This window comes from Pelophylax lessonae (genome assembly GCF_965119305.1).
Source record: "Pelophylax lessonae genome assembly, chromosome: 7".
NCBI lineage: Eukaryota > Metazoa > Chordata > Amphibia > Anura > Ranidae > Pelophylax > Pelophylax lessonae.
In genome coordinates this window covers 242,711,251-242,725,851 of record NC_138774.1, presented here as the reverse complement: position 1 = coordinate 242,725,851, position 14,601 = coordinate 242,711,251, and the positions used below count along the sequence as shown (strand labels likewise).

The following is a 14,601-nucleotide window of genomic DNA, read 5'->3' as shown; positions in this document are numbered from 1 at the left end:
TAAAGACAGACCACTAATGCTAGCCGTACATATATTGATTTTTCAAAAAATGTGATTATTTGATCTGATAATCAGTTTGGGGTTTGAAGTAATCATTACTATGAAGTACATGAAGTGTTAAATTTCCCTGCATCGGTGTTCGTTAAAAAAAAAAAACGGTTTAGAAAAAAATGATTGAACTGAATGTAAATGATTTAAAAATCAAATCAAAATGATAATTTCACCAATCAAATTGATACATATGGCTAGCATAGGTAATCATAACTGAACCTCCTTTTTATAAGTAGAAGTTTAACTAGACTGAACTAGGAAACAATATGAAACAATGGGACTGTTTTAACACCTGAACTGATCACTCCTCTCTATTAGGCCTCATTTACCTAAATACTGGGCCAACTTAACCACTTAAGCCCCGGAAGATTTTACCCCCTTCCTGACCAGGGCCTATTTTGCGATTCGGCACTGCGTGACTTTAACGGACAATTGCACAGTCGCTGTATCTAAACTAATTTGGCGTCCTTTTTTCCCACAAACATAACTTTCTTTTGGTGGTATTTGATCACCTGTGTGATTTTTTGATCATGCGCTATAAACAAAAAAAAGCATCAATTTTGCAAAAATAACAATATTTTTCACATTTTTTTATATGAAATTCCCAAAAAATAAATGTAAAAATCAAAGTTTTTTAACATTTTAGGCCAATTTTTTTTTTTTACTATGTTTGGTAAAAAAAAATTGCAAAAAGCGTATTTTGATTGGTTTGCGCAAAAGTTATTGCGTTTACTAACAAAGAGAAAGATTTTTGTCATTTTTGTTGTTTTTTTTTAATGCGTAATGGATGCGATCTGCGATTTTTTTTTTTTGCGGGACTGCGACATTGCCGCGGACAGATCGGACCCTTGACTGACATTTTTGACACTTTTGGGGTTACCAGTGACATTACTGCAGTAATCAGTGCTATACATATGCACTGTTACTGTAAAAATGACACTGGCAGTGAAGGAGTTAACTGTATTGGAGAGGAAAGTGTGTCCTAGGGGCGTGTTTCTAACTGTGATTGGCTGTGGCTTGATGTGTAAGAACAGTGATCCACGGTCCTACATAGTAGAACCGTTTGATCACCATTCTTACACAGGGGAGACTGACAGGCGGCTTTGTTTACACTAGCCTCCTGCCTTTCTCCCGCTGTCACGGACGATCGCGAGTGCCCAGCGGACACGGGCGGGGGGGTCCGTGATCGAGCGGGAGCGCGCATCCGGCGACGCTCGCTCCCAAAACCCTTACAGGCTAGCGACGTAGCCCTACGTCGCTTTGCCTGTGAGGGGCTGACTGCCGGTGTCGTGTCGAGGAATGCCCTCCGTCGGATAATGCCCGGGTCGGACTGCGCATGCTCCGTAAGTGACGTCACCCTGTCAGAACAGCTGATCGGCTGGGGTTGGCGCATGCGCAGTCCGTCGGGGGCACAATCCGACGAGAGACAGAGCGGGGAAGAATCTAATGTCAGATTCTGACTCGCTATATATATATATATATATATACTATATATATATATATATATATAGTGTATATATATATATATATATATATATATATATATATATATATATAGTGTATATATATATATATATATATATATATATATAGTATATATATATATATATATATAGTGTATATATATATATATACTATATACAGTATATTATATTATATATATATTATAGTAGTATAGTATATATATAGTATAGTGTATATATATATATATATATATATATATATATATATATATATATATATATATATATATATATATACACTATATATACTATAATATACTATACTACTATAATATATATATAATATAATATACTATATATAGTATATATATATACACTATATATATATATATATATATATATATATATATATATATATATATATATATACTATATATATATATATATATATATATATATATATATATATACACTATATATATATATACTATATATATATATATATATATATATATATATATATATACACTATATATATATATATATATATATATATATACTATATATATAAATATATAATATATATATATATATATATATATATATATTAGTTACATATAGCGAGTTAGAATGTTCATATGTGTAATCATCGTACAGAGCGAGTTAGAATCTGACATTAGATTCTTCCCCGCTCTGTCTCTCGTCGAGAAATGCCCCCAACGGACTGCGCACGCGCTACAGAGCGAGTCAGAATCTGACATTTGATTCTTCCCCGCTCTGTCTCTCGTCGGATTGTGCCCCCGACGGACTGCGCATGCGCCAACCCCAGCCGATCAGCTGTTCTGACAGGGTGACGTCGCTTACGGAGCATGCGCAGTCCGACCCGGGCATTATCCGACGGAGGGCATTCCTCGACACGACACCGGCGTAAATAGTCGTGTGGGAGTCGGCAAGTGGTTAATAAAACTGACCCCAGTGCCAAAAAACTGCACCTCACTTAAAAAATAAATTGAGTTAAAATAATACATAGTATAAAATAATAGATATGCACTGCACATTATTTTCTTTTTATTTTTTATTTTTTATTTTTCACAAGCAGCTGGGAGTGAGAGGGAAATTAGATATCAGCAATAGGGACACAATATATATTTTTTAAGTTTCTGCACTTAAGAACAAAAAAAAATGAAGAGGAGAAAAAACGTGAAGGTGACCATGTTTACATGACACCCCAGCTTCCACACAGGAGAGGATGAAGTCATGATCCTTTCAGTAAGATCCTGAGAATGCTGAGTATTCCAAATTACATCAAAGAATTTTGACATTTTCTTAAGATCCTGCTGGAAGGACCAGGATGTCACCCTTCTGTGTAGGATACGTATATTTTCCCCACAGTTTATTTATAAGATGATGTTGGTATGGGGAAGCTGGGGAATCAGTATTTTGGTGCAAGATCCACTTTAATTCACTTTTGCTTCTTATGTTCATTTGGTTCCTCTGGCTGAAATTTGATAGAAATCAAGGTAAATTCATCAAACTCCAAGGGCAGCATATATGGCAGGGTAGACATTGGCGTAGAAGTAGTTCCTAATTTACCATCCACTTCAAACAATGATAAAAGCACCATGAATAGTGTGCTTCCAAAAAAAGGAATGTTTGGGCCTAATTTGCTGTGAAGGCCTTTCATGCTGAATAACATAGAATAATTGAAATGGAGTTTGGGCCTATGAAAAGGCTATTGTGTGCATGAGCCCATAGTCTTCAAGTTTCATAGCTGCATGGTCATTTTAATTTGGGAAGGTACATGATAACACTGTTTTTATTGCTGTGAAGACAGCCATTTTGAAATGTTGGTAATTGCCCACACAGTAAAGGACAATGCAAGAGTGTTTGGCTGACTATGTACCACTACTGAAGATTTTAGGTTGTAAAATATTATTTCGATTCAGGCCAGTAAACACTGTAATTTAAGGCCCCTTCACATTGCAGCGACCCGACTTTGCCGGGCGACCTCACAGGTCGCTGCGCCCTGCTAGCCCCGCGACCTCGGAGCGGCCGGCACGGACTTCATAACATTGAAGTCTATGCAGGTCGCTCCGGGTCGCCCCAAAGAAGCTCCGGACCCTTTTTCTAAGTCAGAACGACTTGTGTCGCTCCTATTAGAACGGGTCCATAGCTTCTGTATGGCAGGCGACCTACGGTGACCTGTGAGGCGACCAGGTCGCCCCAGTGTGAACGGGGGCTAAGGGTCATCTCACTTAAACAAATCCCCGTGGTCTTTGATATAATGTCCCATTAGCCCCATGTTTATTTATATACATGTACACTCAAACTCTACAGTGTTTGGCTAGGTATTTCGTACTAGAAGGTCATTTACATAAACACTTACCAGAATTTGGTGTAGTAGGAGAGCTGGTCTGGTTATTTTGCACAGCAGCAGCAACTGCATGAGCTGCATTCACGGCTGTTTTAGCCGCATAGAGGTTTGCTTCTTCCTGAAACTTGCCAATGTTTTTTTTGTACCTGATTCGCTTGTTCCCGAACCAGTTGGATACCTTAAAAAAAAAAAAAAAGAAGGAAGACATTTTTTAAAACTGCTAGGATTTTAATTCTATTGCATAAAAATGATCATAATTGGTTCCAATTTTTTTACTATAGTAAAAACTCGACTGCATCTGGTCACATGATCTCCATTGTTGGGAAGTACAGTAAAACCTTGGATTGAGAGTAACTTGGTTTGAGAGCGTTTTGCAAGACAAGCAAAATTTTTTTATAAAGCGGTGTCTGGATATACAAGTAGCATCTCATCACAACTGAGTATAAAAGAGAACAGAGGCGCCTCTAAGTGTAGCAATATGGTTACATTTGACAACACATGGTTGATGATTAAATCAGGCTTATCTAAGTATGCAGGCATCTGAGGTAAAGCTGTCCACATAGACCATCCTCCGCACCACCATCAACGTCATATTTCCACGCTGTGCTCCACAAGCGCTTCAAGCCTCACTTTCAGATCACTCTACTGCAGGGTAGTCTTCCCAGTCACAACTACAGACTGCTGGCGGTAAGGAGGCTGTTCTATGTGGACAGCTTTACCCCGGATGCTTGCATACTTAGATGTGCCTCTTTTAACCATCAACTATGTGAGTTGCTAAATGTTGAACCTTCATTAAATGTAACCATTATATGGATATTTTTGTGGTTATTCTGTCTCTCACTGTTAAAATAAACCTACCATTAAAATTATAGACTGATCATTTCTTTGTCAGTGGGCAAACATATAAAATAAGCAGGGGATCAAATACTTTTTTCCCTCACTGTAGTAAATAGGCAGAAGCTCTGCTGACTTCAATCATCCAATCATGTGCAAGCAAAAATGTAGTTCTATATTTTTTTATTTTCCTTGCACGTGATTGGGTCTCTTTGCACAGTAAAGCCTTACTTCACTAAAGCCCCGTACACACGATCAGATTATCGAACGATCTGTCATCCATTTTTTGTGGCATGCTAGTCTGATGTGGAAAGTGAAGAGGTTATTTTCATGCGAATTTTCCCATACGACAGAATTCAACTTCAGAAGTGATGTCATGTGTTGGATTGCTTTGTATGTGCTCTTTCGTTTCTGAGCATGCCTAGTCTCGCTCTTAAGATTTTTTTCAGACGAAAACTGAACTAATTAAACGAAAATCGGACATTGTGGTGACGTACGATAAAAATTTTATAGCCTGCACATCCAGTTTTTGTCATCCAAAAATCCGTAATAGGCTGTCGAAAGCACTATACTAACGATCCGAAAATCGGCAGATCGTTCGTCGGAACGAAATTTCCCTTCCGATTTTCGTATTGTGTGTACGGGCCTTTACTCTGAGAATTCATGCGAATTTTCCCGTACGACAGAATTCAACTTCAGAAGTGATGTCATGTGTCGGATTGTTTTGTATGTGCTCTTTCGTTTCTGAGCATGCCTAGTCTCGCTCTTAAGATTTTTTTCAGTTGAAAACTGTACTAAATTAAATGAAAATCGGACGTTGTGTTTAATGTACGATAAAAATTTTATAGCCTGCACATCCAGTTTATGTTGTCCAAAAATCTATAATCGGCTGTCGAAAGCACTATACTAACGATCCGAAAATTGGCAGATCGTTCGTCGGACGAAATTTCCCTTCCGATTTTCGTATCCTGTGTACAGGCCTTTACTCTGAGAAGAAAAACACTGTTTTTTGTAAAAGCAAATCAAATATACAACACAATTGTTCTCTACTACATCTGTTGTGACCCACAGTTCAAACCTCATTCTCAATACCATCCCTGGCCGATAATTGACGTTACATTTTATATATTTTGCTTACCATTAACCTGCCAACCTGCAGAGCAATAATACATTAATGAAGGCAGGCGAATAATTATTGTAAGGAAAAAAAAAAATCAAATTACTGCTTTATTAACAGCTTTAGAAGTGAACAAATCTCTGGTGTGTGCAGAGGAGGGACAATTCTGTAGTCTCAACAACAGCCCTGTCTAATAAAGGCTTCCTTCCGTCCTCCCCCCCCCATTCCATTTTAATATCGCCAGAGCCTTGGGAGGCCTCAGGGTGCAGGATATTCTTGACGTGGTATAGAAATCCATCCTAGCTTCTCCATTGCTTCTTAATCTTTAATATCAAGGCAATTAAAATTAACGACTGCTAGTGTGGGCAGTGTTTCCCTGACATGCATTGTTTGATGGCATTACCTTGAGGTTAAACTAACGAGCAAGGTTTAATTGGAAGCAGTGAAAAGAGAACTGATCATACGTTATGTTTAACCTGCATGAAAAGAACCAGTTAGAATCAGCAACTGCTTAAGAGTGGCACAAAAAATACACCTTCATTTCAAATCTGAGCTTGCAGAAATAACATAGTTCATAATATACTGCAAACAGCAAGAGATCTCTGCTTACATGAGTTAAAATGCACATGTGGAATTTATTCCTAATTGATTAAACCGATAAGACAATTTTAAAAACAAAATTAGCTGCTATGTATGACAATGTGGTGTTTTTTGTCTACGACTTTTTTTTTTTAAGTCTCTGCAATTCTGTCAGTCTTTACTAAAGTTTCTTTAACTGCAAAGCTTCCAATAGTCTAATAATGTTATTTTAGTTGGGATTATAGAACTCTTTTTCTAGACACTCCTATTTCCAAAGCCTTGTTTTACTAATGTAGCACCCTCCTAGACAGGTGCTAGGTAAAGACATCTAATGCTCCTGCTGCTTATCAGGGGAGCCTGATCTTTAGTTAGGCCTGCTCTCTGGGCTCAGTGTGTATTCATCTGGTCTGAGGGAGTGTCCCCACTGTAACCAATAGGGAGCCCTGTTGGACAGTGGAGGAAACCTGGCCAATGATACACAGGCTTTTGTAACTGTCCCAGTGGGTTGGCACCTGGAGAGGTGCATCGTGGGATTGGGAATAAAAGCGGGGAGCGCACGAGGCAGGGTGTCTTTTGGCGGGAGCAAAGTCCTAGGAGGAGGTGGACAGCTGTCTCTCCTCCTGCAGGTGTGAGGAAGGTGGTTCAGGCGGTCGGCCTAGTGAACCAGGTGTGACGCTGACCTGCAGAGGATCCAAAGACCTGACAAGTGGAGCTGCTGGCAGAATCTTTTGGGAAAAACAGTATCATGAGTACCAAGGGGTCTGCCTAAGAGAGGGGACCACTCCAGAGAGGTCAGGGGATCAAGGAGCCAGCTCACACAGGAAGTTGACAGTAAAGGGGGTGACGTGTAGTTGACCCTGAAAATTAGGAACAAAGCGGGTGCCAGGAAGGACCCTGAAGTTGTTCTGCAGTACAGTACAGATTACCTCAGGATACAGTTTACCTCAGAGAGCTCATACAATTCTACTTCACAGCCAAGGGCAAAGTGAAGCAGCGGCCTAGCCGTGACTAGCATTATTCAGCATTATTCAAGTCGTCCCAGCCAATTGTGCATAATTCTATTAAGTTGGAGTATCCCACTCATTCCCTCCTCCTATCAAAGTTCTAAATAAAAACACAAAAACCAAAGATACTGGACTGTTTCCTGACTGAGCCAAAATCACTCTGAAAATGTTGAACTGTCTTATCGTTGCTAATGGTAACCCAGGGGAACCTGTAATCAGCAGCTACCAAGGGAGTAGTGCTACACTAATATGAAAATAAAACCATTTAACTAAGCCTATACCATACCTCCCAACTATTTGAGATGGGAACAAAGGACACCTACTAGCAAAAGTATGTAGGCATAGGACACACCCCCTGCCATGCCCTACAATGCCAGGAGAATTATAGCAAAAAAAAAAAAAAAAGATTAGTTAAATCCACAAATGCTTTTTTTACCACTACCATTCCTTAATAGTGGGCTTTTAAATTTACAAATGCAGCAATTTAGAAATTGGATGAAAGGTTTAGCACTGGGAAACACTTTTTGAAAGAAAAAGAAAGTGCATTTTATATACAACTATATAGACCAGACCAAAATGAGGAACAAATGAGGAGGAAAGAGGGACAGAGGGAATTTGTTCCAAATCAGGGACAGTGCCTCAAAATCAGGGACATTTGGGAGCTATGTCTAAACCAATAGGAGTGTTAACAGCACCAGTTCGAGCACTTCGCTCAAGCTTTCTATTAGTAATATGTTCAATCACATCTCAGGGGTGGATGTTGCAGCCATAGCCTTAAAGTGGTACTAACCCCATTGATTTAACAGTTTTAAAAACCAGTTACATTTCTGCCATGTGGCGAGAATGTAACTATCACAATGGTCGTGCTCTTAACAAAACCGTCAAACAAAATACCCTCCAATTGAATGGGGACAATTGTAGGCACTACAAACAAAATAGACTCCAAGAACAGAAGTGTAAACTTTTATTACTTTATTACAAGTCTGGATGTCTCATTTAACCATTGCTTTTTGGTCAAGGTTTTGGCAGCTACATTCTTGAGCTGTCCTTATATGCGTACCAGCCATTTTATTTTTAGCAATTCTTTATTATCTTGATATGTAAAAAAGTACTAATATTGTACATTTCTGTTCTTGGAGTCTCCTTAGTCTGTAGTGCCCACAATAGTCCCCATTCAATTGGAGGGTATTTTGTTTCTGTCTATAAACTGGGATGATGGCACTCTCACGGCTCTTTACCATATCGTTTTTCTTAACATAACTGTCAAACCATCAAATGGCTGGTGTCCTAACTGATGACATGTGCAGTATCATGGCAGTTGAAGTTCAAACGTAGGCCAAGATGGCAGCTTCCTTGGCTAAAAACGATAGCAGGGTTTAGTTCCGCTGTAACATCACGTCCCCTCTTACCTTTTATGCTGGGTTCCTTTCAAATAACATACTCCTCTGCCCAGCAGATTCAGCATTGTCCTGCAGTGATCCACTGTTCAGGTGTGACACCCTGTGTCCTGTGCTGCCACCTTGGTCCATCTGAGCCAGCTGCCTCACTTGGGTTCAAACCGCATGACCCCCAGTGACACATCTTGTTCCATCCTTTTCTAGTCTTTGAATATGTGAGAGGTATATTCTAGGAGGATATGGGAGCATTACATGTCTCTCTGGCCTAGGCAGGGGGGAATGGACTTAAAGTAAATTGGGAGAATATATTTAACTACATTTTAAAAGATGCAACACTGAAAATCAGGCTGGCATACATACAGAGAACAGTCTACCTGTACCTGTGGTGCTCAATTTTCTCTGGAGTCTTTGATAGTCAGAAGCAAAGCCAACTTTTGACACAAATATGGTATTGAACATGTTAATTTTTGTTTAATGCTTGATGGCTGGCTGTCTGGCACCCTGTGGTGGGTGGCTGGCTGTCTGGCACTCTGTGGTGGGTGGGTGGCTGGCTGGCTGGCACCCTGTGGTGGGTGGCTGGCTGTCTGGAACCCTGTGGTGGGGGACTGGCTGGCTGGCACCCTGTGGTGGGTAGCTGGCTGGCACCCTATGGTAGGTGAGTGGCTGGCACAGGGCCTGTGGGTGGCTGAATGGTACAGGGCCTGTGGGCGGCTGGCTGGTACAGGGCCTGTGGCTGGCTGTCTGGCACCCTGTCTGTGGGTGGCTGGCTGTCTGGCACCCTGTCTGTGGGTGGCTGGCTGGCACCCTGTGGTGGGTGGCTGGCACAGGGGCTGTGGGTGGCTGGCTGGTACAGGACCTGTGGGTGGCTGGATGGCTGGTACAGGGCCTGTGGGTGGCTGGCTGGCTCGCTGGTATAGTGCCTGTGGCTGGCTGGTACAGGGCCTGTGGATGTGGGTGGCTGGCTTGCACCGGGCTGCTGTAGGTGGGTGTATGGGTGTGATACACTCCCGTGAGACTAGTCCCGACTCCAGACGAGGCTGTCCAAGGCGAGGGAGGCGGCCTAAGGAGGGAAAATTACGCCACAATATCGGCTAGTTCCAGGGGCCAATACCGATATATCGGAGAAAGTGCATATCGGCCTTGCCGATAATCGGTCTATCCCTACTACCTACCTTCAAAATACTGCTCTGTCATAAAAATCTCTGTCATTTTGGATTTATTATCAAGCAACTGACTGCTAAATTGTGTTAAAGCAGTTTGTAGTCTCTGAAGAGAAAAATTAGCTGACACATTCTGATCCGAATGCCCCTGCCCCTGGGGACACAAATTACCCTGGATGTACTTTGAAACCATTCACTGTAATTTTAAATACATTGTTAAAAGTAAATATAATCCCTAAACCTTAAGATGTTTTGACATTCATTGAGACTGTAAGGGTTAAATAGCAACACACAATATCTACATACTTCAAGCCAGCATCCCAGAGTGCTTTGCAACACAATGCTGCAGGCAAGCTGTCCTTGTCCCTTGCTTACATGCTTACCAACAAAAATATCTATGCATAAAAAAAAAAAGAATAAGCATCTTCTCTTGCCTTCTCTAAAGTCAATTAATGAATTAGTCCTAATTGCAGACTCGTTAAAGAGAGGTTTTGTTTTGCTTATTTATCAAGCTAATTACAGCGTTCACATAGCAAGAAAAAAAAGTCCATAAATTATTAGGTAAATGCTTCATCTCTCTGCAGTGGTGCAATGTGTTTTATGTTGTAGAAACCTGCTTTATAGCTTTCACTGGAGGTTTTAATGAGACAACTGTCATGCACCTGTTTTCATAAAAGCCTCTGCAGGCATGAGACTATACTCTGGCACAACTTACAAGGCACTTAGCTAAGGATTTACAGAGAGGCTGGAGCTAGATGCAAGGGTCAGGTGTGACAACAATACTGGTCCTAGTGCATAGCTCCCAACTCCCCTAATTACGAGGGACTATCCTTCTTTTCAAACAAAATCCTCCTGTCCTCCTTTCCTCCCCTTTTACCCCCTTTTTTTTGTCTAGAGAATAAACTCATTAAACAATGTATTATTTATAGCCCATCTCCAGGAAAAAATGAACTTTAAATAGCTCATTATGCTTCAATTACCTTGCTCCTCAGTCTTGATTCAAGAAACATCTTCCTAATGCATTCTATGGGCAAAGCTAATTTCCTATCCTGGGGATCAGATATTTTACCCTACTTGTTTTTTCTAGGGCACTGGTCCCCTCACTGGCCCCATTATTTCTCCTACCTCTGAGCAAATGTGAGGATCCAGCAGCTGCCTCCACCAACTGGAGTTGTCCACATTGTACAGACAGTAATGCGGATGCACACATTTTTTCCTCTCCTGTGGATCACAGAACGAGCTGCACTCCTGTGATCCACAGGAGAGGAACAGCCAAACAAACTTTCTACAATTCTTGTGTCCCCTGATGGACAATAATGAAAAAAACTTCAAGTCCATCACCAACTGAGACACTTTACCTCCCTATGGCCTGTTACGTAGAGTTTAAAGTATAATAAGTTGTTAAAGCGGTAGTATACTCCGCTTTTTAACTTTTAACGATAGGTAAGCCTATAATAAGGATTACCTGTAGGTACAATTAATATCTCCTAAAACCTGCATGCAGCCACTGACACCAGCGACGCATGCGCGCTGAAGGGCTGGCGGACCTTCAGAGCTCCTTGCCGGAAAGTGAACTTCCGCCCGCATGCGCATGAGTGACATCATCGCAGATCCGGCCACTCACAGCACCGGAGCCGCCGAACCCGGAAGAGACACCGAAGGAACATGACAGCTCCCTAAACGGTGTCCAGGCAACCATGTGGGGGCTTCGTTCTAAGGTAAGTATTTCATAATGTGCTAGTATTTTTCGTATTCGAGGGATACTACTGCTTTAATTCCCTTATCTAAAAAAGGTAGAGTCAACTCATTATGTAATGGATTACATAGGATCAATGGCAGTTTCTGCCTCTGACGAACTGTCTAACTATTTCTATATTTCTCTACAACAGTCATGTACACACTCTAGAGTCAATTTGGTCATAAATCAATTAAATTACATTGCTGGACTGCTCCAAGAATATAGAGCACTTGGAGAAATCTCATATAAGCACATCAAAAACTAATCCTATAGAAGCAAAAAACATAAACCCAGGTCCCGATCTTTGTTAGGCATAGGTGATAGGTGCCTGGCTATTGTGCCACCCCAATAGCTACATAGTTAAGTTTAAAAAAGAGATGGGTACATATAGGTCAGCTATAGAAAAAAAAAAAATAGAACCCCTACATGCAAAAACCTATAACCACATTTGATCCAGAAGAAGGCAAAAAACCATATTCAATTTTTGCTACAGTGGGGGCAAAAATCATTCCTGATCCCCCAAGGCAATTGGATATTATCTGGATCAACAATCTCTGAAGCTTAGATATAGCTATATAATATTTAACTGTACGCAAGTTTTATAGTAAAATGGATATCTAGATGTGGTAGAAAAAAACATTGTTCGACTGCTCCAAGAATATAAAGCACTTGGAGAAATCTCATATAAGCACACCAAAAACAAATCCTATACAAGCAAAAAACATATAAACCCAGGTCCCAATCTTTGTTAGGCATAGGTGCTAGGCGACTCGCTATTGTGCCACCCCAATAGCTAAATAGTCAAGTTTAAAAAAGAGATGGGTACATATAGGTCAGCCATAATAAAAAAAAAAATAGAAAACCCCTACATGCAGAAACCTATAACCATAGTTGATCCAGAGGAAGGCAAAAAAGCATATTCAATTTTTGCTACAGTGGGGGCAAAAATCATTCCTGATCCCCCAAGGCAATTGGATATTATCTGGATCAACAATCTCTGAAGCTTACATATAGCTATATAATATTTAACTGTATGCCAAGTTTTATAGTAAAATGGATATCTAGATGTGGTAGAAAAAAATTACCACTTGAACATGGAATTTCAGATTTTTCTTTTTGTTGAACAAAAGTGATATGTGATGCTTAAAAAAATGTTGGGTAAAGAAAAAGCAGGCTGGTTTTAAGCGCTTCTACAAACAATATTAACAGTTCTATTCAGTACTAGTATGTAATTCCAAAAATAAGAGGAGACTGCACTGCATAAATATGCTAATTTTATGAAATCCGTGTTTAGCTCTAGGAAAAGTATTGTCATTGTGTCAGTGTAACTAGATGTGTCATTTTAACACATCCTTATAACCCATGCAGAAAAACTCCTAGGGTAAAAATGATGCAGGATTAGAATCAAATAGAACCCTGAAAGTGGGATTTGGAAATGAGCAGCCCCAACAGCCTGTAGAAATATGGCATATGCCAAGTACACTCCTGGAAATGTCAAATATGACATATGAGACGTGACAGGACCCTCAGACAGAGGGACACTCATTGGCAGAGAATCCATGGCAGAAGTGGGTAGTGTGGCATTCGAACATCGCAATCCTTTATATTTACTGAAGTCTAGCTTCCACACCACAGCTGTATTTGTGATGACCACCTCTGAAGAGGAAACCTAAAATAAGGCCTAACAATAGTGCCGGCGACAAGCAGGAATAATTCCATTGTCTTAACCCAATTAAATGCCTGATGCACAGGGGTATAGTAATACTAATTAGTCGTAATGCATTAATTATACATAATTATCGTAATTACAATTACTTGTAATAAATGAATTGCACATTTCTTAACTCCCCGGCTACTGGGATCATGTACAGATACTGAAAATCCTTAAAACATCTGTCTGCAGATACAAAGCTCATTCATTTCTTAAAGACGCAATCTAAATGATAAAATATCTTTAAGAAAATTAGTTACAAATAACATTCATACATATAATATTTCTCAGTCTTATAGAGTATGGACCATTTCTAGGCAGGCTATAGGGTTTTCCAGTGGGACTACAGAATATGCACGCTAAGCATTAATAGATATACCCTCTAAATTCCATACCATACAGTATATACATTTTATGTACGTATTTGTTCAATTCTAAAATCTGGAACTGTTACTTATATGTTTAGCAAAACTTTGGAACAATACTTTTATATATACCAAACTAGTTCTAGCTTAGGTTTCTTAATATGCTAATCTAAGAGCTTAGTTTATTAATAAATCCGAAAAGTATAACATTTTCTTAAGTATGGCCTGTCCTGCTAGTTAAATATTTTTGTTCTCTGCTCATCCCTATCTAGCATATTGATAAGCTGATTTTAAAAGAGAAGTATGACCAATATTATTTTTTGGCCATACTTCTTTTCTTGGTCTCAGGAGTACACTTAATTTTGTACGCCTGTGACCAAGAACCAGCCGACAGTGGGCTAAAGTCCACTGTCGGCTGATGTTGAAGCCGGTCCTGGCTCTAGAGGGATCCCGACAATAATGTCAGGATCCACCCAGATGCCTGACTGGCAGCTGGCTCAGCCTCTCAGCACAGCAGTGAGAGCCTGAGCCATCCTATCCCACCCCTTCTCTAGCTCGCCACTCCTGTCAGTGCTGGAAAATAAAAATATATGACGCTCAAGGTAACTTTCACATGAAAGAGCAGTAAAAACCTGAATTAAAGGTATGAATAGAGAGAGAATATTATATATATAGTCATATATAGTCCACAAGTCAATAAGTAGGTAAGTCCATGAAAGGAGATGAATGGGCTTCAAATGGGTGTAAACTATTACATGCAACAAGGGCAGGCTCTTCACAGGAGTGAAGTTGACTGTAGATCAGGAGG

At 40.1% G+C, this 14,601-nt stretch overlaps 1 protein-coding gene across 2 annotated transcripts in view; it reads right to left on the bottom strand.

Annotated features, from left to right (window-relative positions):
* PBX3 (PBX homeobox 3) overlaps positions 1 to 14,601 on the bottom strand; it is a 344,595-nt gene that overhangs the window by 15,121 nt on the left and 314,873 nt on the right. For both annotated transcript variants that reach the window (XM_082263521.1, XM_082263522.1), the window contains exon 7: positions 3,901 to 4,066. In XM_082263521.1, coding sequence (XP_082119647.1) covers positions 3,901 to 4,066 — 166 coding nt within the window. The remainder of the gene's footprint in view (positions 1 to 3,900; positions 4,067 to 14,601) is intronic.